The sequence below is a fragment of the Eretmochelys imbricata genome, chromosome 16, assembly GCF_965152235.1.
Source record: "Eretmochelys imbricata isolate rEreImb1 chromosome 16, rEreImb1.hap1, whole genome shotgun sequence".
NCBI lineage: Eukaryota > Metazoa > Chordata > Testudines > Cheloniidae > Eretmochelys > Eretmochelys imbricata.
The window spans coordinates 6,172,959-6,183,654 of record NC_135587.1 but is presented as its reverse complement, the minus strand read 5'-3'; the positions used below and the strand labels follow the sequence as shown (position 1 = coordinate 6,183,654).

General features: G+C 57.4%; 1 protein-coding gene across 1 annotated transcript; it reads left to right on the top strand.

Moving 5' to 3' along the window:
* The first annotated feature begins 3,669 nt into the window (after positions 1–3,669).
* On the top strand, positions 3,670–6,964 carry LRRC26 (leucine rich repeat containing 26). The gene is made up of 2 exons (XM_077836043.1): positions 3,670–4,282; positions 6,732–6,964. Exons 1-2 carry the CDS (start codon positions 3,670–3,672, stop codon positions 6,962–6,964), a joined length of 846 nt encoding a protein of 281 aa, XP_077692169.1.
* The last annotated feature ends 3,732 nt before the right edge of the window (positions 6,965–10,696 follow it).

The window sequence follows — 10,696 nt, the reverse complement described above, 5'->3', positions numbered from 1 at the left end:
CACGGAGAGCCTCCCAGCCCAATCTTCTCCTGGCTTCATCAGGCTTTGAGATGCTAGAGTCACCCTGGACCCTCTCTCTCTCTCTCTCTCCCCCCCCCCCCCCCAGCTGGAGAGCTCACGGCATTCCCACTTTGCCTTTGGCTGACCTGACAACTGGTGCAAAAAGCCCTGATGCAAATGCCCCCCATGGAGACGCAGCCCCAGAGAGCAGCCAGGGAGGGGGTGGCCAGCCTGCAGGGTCCCGGGAGGTAGAAGGTTGCGGCCTGTGGGTCTGTGAGACCTTGGCAAGCAAGGGGTGCATGGCATGTCCTCTCCTGTGCTGTCTGGGGGTGACACTAACTCTGGCTACATCTGGACGAGGGAAGGAGTAGGTAATTAGAAACGTGTTAGCTAGCGTGATTTAATGAACGGAGTCTAAATACTAGTGCAGACCGGGCGCAGCACCTTTCAAACCTAGCTAGCTGGTCATAGTCAGCCCAAGATGCTGCTAGGGCCCTCTTCTATGGCTCAGGGGCTGGCAGATTTGCTAAATGCTCCCCAAACAGGATGGGAGGTAGGGAGACCTGCTTCAGCTATGCGGCTTCTTTGCTTAAAGGCTATTGGTCCATGGCAGCCTGTCTGTCAAAGTCAGGAGGCTTCAGGGTTTCTTCCAAATGTGGCTCCACCCAGCCTGGGAGCAGCAGGTCTTGGCCACAGGGAGCCATGGTTATTCAGTGTCATGCTGCGCCAGAGTCTGTCCCCCGTGGCCCTTAGGAATGGTCAAATGGGTAACGGCCAAGGAGCAGCCCCTTGCTATCCGGAGGGGCGTCCCAGGAGGGGAGATCAGAGCAGTTGCCAATGCAGATTGTTGTCTCCAGTGCTTCAGGGACTTCCACCCAATCCTGAGCCTCCTGACTCCAGGGTCTGGATTCTGGGTCTCCGGCAGTTTCTGTGAGCATACAGGGGCCACGCAGCGACCAGCTCTCCCCAGGCATTGGCCATGCTAGCCAGCACAAGTCGGCTATGATGGCTGTGGGACCTAGGGCTACCTGCAGGAAGAACCCTGAGTTTGCTCTTAGCCCAGGATCTGGACAGCAGAGCCGGCCCCAGCATAGCCACACCCACGTCTTCTCCAGGGACAGGGACTTCTCTGGAACTGAGGTGCTGGACCTGCCAGCCGTGACCATGTGGCATTGGCAGCCGGTGGTAGGAATAGGCTGTACTCGGTCCCTGGCTAGAACCTGTTTGCCAGGTTCTGGGCTGCACAGGATTGCTTTGGAACTCCCAGGGCAGCTGGCTGGTGTCACAGGGTCCTTTGAATTTCCAGCTGTTGGAGGCTGTTGTCTGGGGCAGCATTCTCCTGGACCCCGGAAGAGGCATCTAGAGCCCAGCTGTCCCTCTGCTGGGCCTGCTCTGTTCTGCAGGGAGGTTTGGAGCACTTCCAATCTGGGAGTAGCTCCTATCATTCCAGGTAGCAAATGCTCTTTCCTTTCCTTCCAGATTCCAGCTTGGGCATCCTGGACCCCGAGGAGCTGGCTGTGGTGTCCATGGTGCAGTACAAAGTGTCGCAATCCCTCAATCTCACCTCGGAGAACGAGGATGATCAAATTAATGCATCTAAAATAATCTACCACAGCGCACTCCCTTGAGCAATCCGTGCCTCAGGGAATGCTGGGAAAGGGCAGAACAGTGACGGCTGTCCAGTGCTCGTCTTTCAAATGTTCCCCCCGTTATTCGCTTTCCCATTCGGTTTTGTGCTGCTGTTTTGTTGTAAACATGCTTGGTGAGGGAGCTCAATGTAATGTTCCCAACCATCCCTTGCTGTGGTCTGTGAGTGGGGACGGGGGCGCTAGCAACTTTCAGCCAATGGAGAATTCAGCTGTGTGAACTAGGAGCCCACTCCCAGCTGAGCCGATCCGGGCCCTGGGAAGCAGTATCCATAGCTAGCCTCTTAGCAGGACTCCGCATCATCCCTGACTCACTAGTGAGAGCATTAAAGGGAAAGACTAGGAGCAATCCAGGGGAGACCGTTACCAGTCCATGCACCAGCCTTGCAGGGGCCCGTCGCCTCACTCAGGTGCACCAGCTGCAGATGCAGTGGTCACAGCCTAGCACAAGGGCCTAGGAGCCAGGGTGTGGGGCAGAGCAGGGGGAGAGGCACCTCAGCACTTGAGGTGAGGGGCAGGAGATGCTGCACCAAAGGGCTAATCAATCTTTTCAGCCAGGATCAAAAGAATTTCAGACCAAGAAAGTGCCAGTTTCAGGATGCAGCCCCAGTCCTTGGCTGGCATACGTACGCTGCTGAAAGCCAAGCTCCTCCCCTCCTACATCTCTCCAGGTGGGGCTGAGAGCCCTGCCCTGAGACTGAGCAGGGCCCTGCTGGAGCCTGGAGAGCTGTGGGGCTGGGTGAGCTGCTCCCAGAAGGAGGGGCCCAAGTGCATAAAAGGAATTGGGCACCTAAGTCTGGGTTCGGCACCACTGCAATGCACAAAAATCCTGCTGAAACTCTTCAGGTACCTAACCCCCCTTGGCACCTGCGTCTGTGAAGGTCTCGCACCCTTGCACTGATGTGTCTCCTCTGCAAACAGGGAGCAGCCGGTCCCTTTCTCCCACTGCAGCAAGTCCCAAACCAGGGAAGAGGAGCGCTCGGCTGGGGCCCCCATCTGGCAGGCAGGTGGACTGGCCTTACAGCTTTGAGCTCTGTGGGCAGGGTATTCCCCTGGGGTATGGGGAGACCCCCTCTGCCTAATGCGGAGAGGGGAATTGATCAGGGGCCTGCCACCTCTCCGGGGAGTGTGCTAGCCACTGGGCTCTGGCGTACTGCAGTGTGGGGCTCCCTCAGTCTCTCCTGGTGAAGCAGTTGCACTGTGGACAATTAATGAACCAGTCAGTGGAGCAGGGGGATTGGATCCTGGCTCTCCCGGGAGCTGGGTGCGTGCTCTGACCACTAGGCTACAGAGCCATTCTTAGGCTTATAGCCTCTCTCTGAGTTACTTGGGCCAGAAAGTGAGAGCGTGAGCGAGGGCACAAGCTGGGGGATGACTGTGCAGCCTGCTGGTTAGGGCACTCACCCAGGAGGTGGGGGATCCAGTGGCCCTGCTCCAGGATCAGAGCTCTGCAGGGCAGAGCTGCCAAGGGGAGAGGATCCAGGAGTGGGCTGAGGGACCGGGCCCAATGGCTGACGAGAGCAGTGGGAGCTGGGGTGGGCAGTGCGCCCCGAGCCCTGTAAAAGGCGTGAGCATGGGCTGGGTGCAGGGGATCTGCCCAGTCCTCCAAAGGTGTGTGGCCTGCTGCACTACCTGGCCTGGAGCAGTCTCCTGTGGGGTGGGGGAGGGGGACCCTGGCTCTGCATCTTGGCAGCAGCCTCTGCTCTGTAAAAATATTTGCTAAGAAAGTGCAGCTCCGCCCTGAAGAAACCACAACCAGGGAGAGCCGCTGGCCTGTGAGCAGCCGGGGTAATGTTTGCAGAGCGTAGGTGACAGGGGAATGAGAGTGCCAGCAAGAGCAGCAGGGTGTCCGAGACCTCTGCAAGGCACCACTTGCCCCCAGCCTGGTTCCTGCACTGCCAGCTGCCCCGGCTCAGCAGAGCCAACCTGTGCGGGCGGCTGAGCCGGACCAGGCACGGCAGGCGCCAGGAGAACTGGGTGACTTGGGGGAGCGGGAGCTGAGTGCCTCCCTTGGCAGCTAACCATGGCTGGCTGGAGGGGCCCGGCCACTCTCCTAGCCTTTCTCTTCCTGTGCCCACTCCCCTCCCCCAGCTGCCCTGCCATCTGCAGATGCTCCTCTGGGGAAGTGGACTGCCGTTACCGAGCCTTGCGCTTTGTGCCTGAAAACCTGCCTGCCAATGCCAGTGCCGTGTGGCTGGGCTACAACCACATTGCCGTCCTCAAGGCTCACTCCTTCCGCTCGCAGCAGGTGCTGCAGAACCTCAGCCTGCGCAACAATGTCCTGGTGAGCATCCACAGCCAGGCCTTGGCAGGGCTCGGGGCGCTGCGGGAGCTGGACCTGAGCAACAACTATCTCACCGTGCTCACGGCTGAGACCTTCCTGCCTCTCCCGGGCCTAGTGGTTCTCAACGTGGGGGCCAACAAGCTTGGCCAGCTGCCCCCAGAGGTGCTGAAAGCGCTGCCCTGCTTGCAGGAGCTCTTTCTGCACAGCAATGCCCTGAGGTCTCTGCATGCCAGCGTCTTTCTGAACCTGACTGCCGTGCGCTCCCTGACCCTGCAGGGCAACCCATGGGCGTGCACCTGTAAAATCCAGCCCCTCTTCCTCTGGATCATGGGCAACAGGGACAAAATCCAAGGTAAGAATGGATGGGTGATGCAGCAGCATGGAGAGAAGAACAGCGAGCATAGGGCTGGGCAGGAATTTTTCAGTGAAACCTTTTCTTCATCGGAAAATCCGGCTCCATTGAGCCCACCACTTTCCACTGATTATGACAGAAGGTTCTCAGAGCCCGGGCCCAGCCCCACCACTCCCGTATCTCGGGGGAGGGCTCTGTCCACTGGGCCATACAATTGGTCTCTCTCAATCTCTCCTGTTTGAAGTTGTTCCACTTTTTGTAGAAATAATTCAGTGGTCATTGGGCTAGAGAGAGCGTGTGCTATGAACGCTTAACCTGGGAGGGGGAGCCAGGCTGAAGTCCTTGCCCGAGTCAGGCAGAGGCCAACCACTGGCCTATTTCAGGGTCTCCAGTTGTACAGTCTCATTTCCCTTCTGCTGCAGAGTTCTCAATTTCCAGCCAGCCGCACTCAACTCCCTTGCTCCCAGGGCTGGCCAGGCTCCGAGAAGGGAGCCTCGAGGGAATCTCGTGCATGGACGGCAGCAGATTTATTCCATCCTCTTGGCCAGAGGCAGGGTCCCTGGACCTGAGGCTTCCCTAGGGGTCCCCTCCCCTTGAAGCAGGCGGGTTTGGGTTCAAGCAGGGCATGTAGCTGCATGATTCCACCACGCTGCTGGTCGCACACGAATTCCTTGGGCTGGGGCGATGGCGACAGCCCCTCTCTCAACGAAGCCTCTCGGGCCTGGTATTGGGCAGCCCCTGCAATTCCCTGCTCTGCAGGGGCAGTGATAACTCCCCGGAGCAGGGCTGGGCTGGCAGGACACAGTGAGCAGGGAGTGAGGGCAAGGGCCTGACCCCCTGTGCGGCCCCAGCTTGCTCAGTGATGTTGCTGGCGTAGCCTGGGCGAGACCACAAGGAGTCAGCCCATGTGCTGCAGAGCCTGGGTAAAAGGGGAGTCAAGGACAGGGGGGCTGAGAGAAGGGAGCACCACATGGGCAGAGCCCTCTGGCCCCTGGTTTTGGATAAGACCAACCCTAGCTAAGGAGAGGGAGTTTGGGAATGGGGAGGGGCCAGCCCCCCACTGGGAGCAGTGTTGGTGCCAGGTAGGCTCCAGCTGTGGGGCACTACCAGAGCTGCCCTGAGCTCCAGCCCTTCCTCCCCGGGCCCTGTGCTCTGCTCTGGATGTCTCCCAGCCTACAGTGGCTCCCCTTGACCCTGCATAGCCCCTGTGTCCTCAGGATTGCAGGGGCCAGATGCAGCACTTGGCTGGGGTTCTCCATCCAGGCAGCAAGGTGCCCCTGCCTTAGCTCTCTGGCTGGGGTAACGAGTGCCAGCCAGTTCCAGGCCTTTTGCCAGGCCTCTGTGCATTGAACCCTTTCAGGGAGTTTCAGGTTGGCCCCTCTCTCTGTCACCCAGGCCATTAAGAAGAGAAGCTGCCCACAGCAGCTGGGGGCCAGTGCAGCCTGGGCTGGGAGGATGGGAGGGCTGTTTATGGAGTTGCCCCAGGGCCCTATGTTGTTCGCCAGATCATGCCTGTGGCTTCTGCCAGCTCCTCGGCTGCGAGTGCAACTCTTCCCCCCTATCCTGTGGATGAGCGGCACTGCCCCCTGCAGGCAGAACCCCCCCACCTCCCCCCGCCTGATGGTGACACCCTTCCCCCTGCACTCCAGGAGCATGAGGTGCACATCTCTCCCTACAGCCCCCTCCCAGCTGACAGGCAGCACTGGCCCTGTGTGGGCATCATAACTTCAGCCCTGGGAGAGGGGCTGCCCCAGGCCCCTCTCCCGCAGCTCTGTGGGCATCGTACCCCCAGTCCTGGGAGAGCGGCTGCCCCAGGCCCCACCCCACTTCCTCAGCCTTCGAGCTAGTTCAGCCTCCCCTGAGCCCCTGCAACTTCCTTGTGTGTATCACCAGGGCCACTAACTCGCTCCTGGTGCTTTCGTGTTGAGGCGGGAGCCCTGGGCTTGCATCCTGGCTGGGCGGGATGTTCCCATGCACTCAGTTGGGCTGACAGAATTAACCCCAGCTCTGCGCAGCACATTTCACCTGCACAGATGGTTTGTCCCCTGGCCCCGTTGCACTAGAAGACCGAGGCACAGAGAGAGAGATAGAGAAGGGGACTTGCTCCTGGCCACTTAGCAGGCCTGTCCCACCCCAGGGCTGCTGTCATGGCCCACAGCCTGCCCCTATCCTCCCAATGCTGGATTGTCCTGCGTGACCTCGCCCCAGCACCAGCACACCCAGCCGGCCTGCAGGTTTTCCCCACTGCTGCTGGCCTGCTCTGAGCACTGGCCCACCCTGCCCAACACTGCCCTGCCCAGCCACCCTCCCTGATGCTGCCCTTCCTTTCCGGTGTTGGCAACAGCCTGTAGCCCTCCTCCTGCTCAGGCAGGAGCCCAAGCCACCTCCCATGTGTGCTGTTGGGAACCATGACCTGGCCTGACCTTTTGCATCTGTCTTTCTCTGGCAGAGGAGAATTTGATCCTGTGCAGATTCCCAGAGCACCTCAACAAGTATCCCCTCCTAGCCATTGGCAACGAGTCCTTCAGCCACTGCCAGGACAGCTTGCTGCACCCCCAGGACTATGCCTTCTTCCTGCTCATCGGCCCGGCCTCCTTCCTGGCCAGCATCCTCATCTGCCTCCTACTTGGCTCCCTGGCTGTGGCCTATAACTATCTCCTGAAAGAACTTTGCTATTGGTGAGGAGCCCACCCGCATGGGAGTACTGGGGGTGCCAGCAAGGGGATGAGGTACTGTCTGTGTCCCAAATGCTGGTGGCCAGGGCTGGCAAGCATTGTTGTGGGTACTGGAAGATAATTGTGTTACCTTCTCCTGCTGCGGGGCCTTTTCTTCTCCCCATGGGACTATGAGCCCCACTCATATTCCTTGGAGTTGCAGCAATGAACCAAGGAGGAAATCCCCAAAGTTTCCGCAAGACTTCCCTGAACCTCCAGCTGCACTGGCTGGCGAGCACTGGCTCCACCCCCGAGCCCTTCTGCTGTCTCCAAGAGCCTGCCAGCAAGATGCCAATTGTTCCGATATGGAGTGAGAGCCAATAGGACTGAGCTGAGACCCCCCCCTCCATCATCTTCCACACCTGCCCCTGATCAGCAGCAGACGGGAGCTGCTCCCACCTGGCTAGGTTCACGCTAGCACCTCAGAGGTGAAAGGCCCCTTCCTAATTTGCCTCAAAGGCACCTAGAGGGACGACCCTCCATTACCAGGGCTTCAGTGTTAGCCGAAGGATGTAACCTTCTAGCCTGCCCAGCCCAGTCCCCCAGTATGAACGTGACAGCCGGGGACTGAGTGCAGTCCCTGCACCCATTCACAGGGCTAACACGATTGGGATGGCACGCTAGGGAACCTGGCATCTGCTGCTGGCGGGTGAGCTGAGAATTGCCTTTGGGTTTGTAACATTCTCAGCCTTTACAGTGCCTCCTTGCTGCACTGGCAGTTGGGTAGCTTCTTCAGTAGCAGCCACGATGCGCTCAGGGGAACGGTCAGGGTGTGCATGCCGCTACTTCCCTGGAGAACTAGGAGTCGTTTGCTCTGGCTCCTCCTGTGTTCAGACCAGAGCATGGGCAAATCAAACCAGAGGTGTGCACCTTTCCACCCAGGGAATGGAGGCAGATGTTCAGGATGAGGGTCATGAGTAGAGAGCTGGAGCTAGGCAAATACCGAACAACGCTCTGCACCTACCTACGTGAATGTCGAGAATAGCTGGCTCTGGCCATGTTCATCTCCTGTTTGCATTCACGTCCCACTGATGTTCTAGCAAACATGTCTCCGGACCGGAGAGCTCACAGGAATGGTAAATTTTAGAGAATATTGGTGGCAAGTGAATTTTGAACTTGTAACCGTGAGTGTGTGCTCTGGAAACCTGAACTGGGACCAGGCTCAACAATCAGGGAACAGAACTATTCCTTGTGCCGTGCTCAGAGCGCAGATTTCAGATCTGGACAATGAGTGCTCGCTGTGACCTGCGGGCAGAGATTGGCTGTTGAGAGAGTTGCGCTGCATTCTGGGACCTGGATTCTGGCTCCAGAGGGAACAGAGGAAGCATCACCAAATCTATTACTCCTGGCTTCAGCTCTTCCTACACGGGTAATGCTCCTAGAGCCAAAGCTAACCCCAGAGTCGGGATTACCCAGCCCACCAGTGGAGAATGACAACAGTCCGGTTGTTGGGCCTGAGAGCCACTCAGCAGCACAATGGAATCCAACATGTGGGAAATGTTTTCCTTTTCCAGTAAACCACCACTGCCCATGTGCCCCACGGGCTATTCCCAGTAAAACACTGAGTGTTTAAGGGCAGCCTGTTCTCCCCTTCCTGCAGCACCATGTATGCAGTGCTGGGGATACATGAAGCAATCTTAGGTGCTGAGGAGTAGTACTGTGTTATCTGATAGCAGAACCTTCACATGTGCTCCCCACGGTGTCCCCCGCACCCACCCACCATCCCCTTAGGGCCCTAGAACCTCCATCTCCCCTGGCCTCCTTCCCTGCTGTCCTGTCCTTGCTCACTGCTCCCGTGTGTGTTGGGTTGCCTGCCCCCAGGTACAGGCTGGGGACCCAGCACTACTGCACCCCCTAAGTACAGCCTGGTCTCAGCCTCCCCATATGCCCACAGGGAGTCCTCACTTTAGCCCCCCTCTGCATCGAGTCAGGTGGAGCTGGAATGTGTGTGAGCCCTGCCTGGCATCCTCCTGGTGCCTTGGGCAGTTTCCAGCTGCCACTCCTTCCCTCTGGTCATCCATCCTGTCAGTTACATAATCTCAGGGGCTGAGACACACCCAGCTCTCCTCCTCTGGGCTCTGCACTGGGGGCCAGTCACTCCTAACAAATGGGGGCGGGGGAGCTCTTTTCAGTACAGGGGTCTGATTCTAAGGATGCAGGGATCTGTGCTTACATCCATCTTGACACACTGTGGCTTCCTCTCCAGCCAGGGGGCAGGGTTGAGGTAAGGGGTGAGCCCTTTGCTGGGAATGCCTGGAGTTGATCCTTTCTATTTATGACATTGTCTGGGCATTGTTTTGAGGGGCAATATTGTCTCAGTCTCACGCTGCTTTATTGCTTTGTTATTATTTCTTCTGTCTCAGTAGCAGGCGTTGTTGACAGGTTGTTTTACCTCTGTATTTGGCACTGGTACAACTATGGCTGGACACCTGTGTCCCGTTCTGGTGCTCACGATTCAAGGACAGTGATAAATTGGAGAGGGGTCAGAGAATAGCCACGAGCATAATTAATGGAGTAGAAAACCTGCCTTTTAGTGGTGGACTCAGAGATCATTTTAGTCTGCTTAACAAAGGGAAGGCTAAGGGCTGACTTGATCCCAGTCTGTGAGTATCTATGTGGGGAACAAAGATTTAATAGTGGGTGCTTCAAACTAGCGAAGAAAGGTCTAAGATGAGCCAGGGGGTAGAAGGTGCAGCTAGATGGATTCCGAATGGAAATAAGGGGAGGGGTAATGAACTACTGGAACAATTTACCAAGGGTCGCAGTGGATTCTCCATCACTGGTAATTTTAAAATCAAGATTGGATGTTTTTCTAAAACTATATGCTGTCGGTCAAAAGGAACTATTCTGGCCTGTGCTATACAGGGCAGACTAGATGATCACAATGGTCCCTGCCGGCCTGGGAATCTAAGAACCTGCACCCACCCATCTTAACCTGGGAATCCATTTTGCATTGCAGCCTAGTTCTTGCGTGTGCCAGAATAACCTCCTTGTCTCTGTCAGACGGCTTGTGATGCCTACTAGTCCAGCTCCGGCGCTGCATGAGCACAAGAGAGGGGCTACTGAGAGGCAGAGGGAGGCATTTTGATGGGTTAGCCAAAACAGCAATGACACCTCGGGTTGAGGGCATCAGCGCCTGCTTCCTAAAAGATGCATGACCCTGGGGTTCTGCGGGTGACAGTCTGCATCTGCCCAGGAGCTGTGCCCTGGCACTCCCAGGAAGACCTTGCCACCCCCACCCATTGCTTTGTTGCTTCCAAGCCTGGCCATTGTAATACGCTCTCCCTGGCACTGACCAAACACTACCTGGAAGCTCTGGCTGCAGCCTGCATGTTACTGGAGCAGCCAGACCAGAACCCATGAAAAGTGCTCTGTATGCCACTCCCCTTACCTACCCAATCCAGACTCCAATTCCATGGCCTGGTTCTCTGCCACAAAGCCCTGAATGGGTCGGGGTCTGGCTACCTCAGGGTGCTGACCTTGATGAAGTCCCAGGCATTCCTGGAACAGATCAGGTACTGAGCTTCCTTAGTAAGGGTCAGAACCAGCTTCCACTGGAGATCAGGCTGAGTCTTGTGGCCACCAGAACATAACAGAAGACTCCTCTTCCTATGGACTCCTCTGCAACCTGATTTTAGAAGGCAGGTGCCGAAAGGAGGAGGGCAGTACCCGTGTGTAGCTGTAGCCGGTACATAATGGG

Excerpts from the sequence above, each read along its gene's own strand:
- LRRC26 (XM_077836043.1), top strand. The coding sequence starts at position 3,670 with ATGGCTGGCTGGAGGGGCCCGGCCACTCTCCTAGCCTTTCTCTTCCTG. Across the intron at positions 4,283-6,731 it reads CAACAGGGACAAAATCCAAG|AGGAGAATTTGATCCTGTGC; the intron begins GTAAGAATGGAT and ends TTTCTCTGGCAG.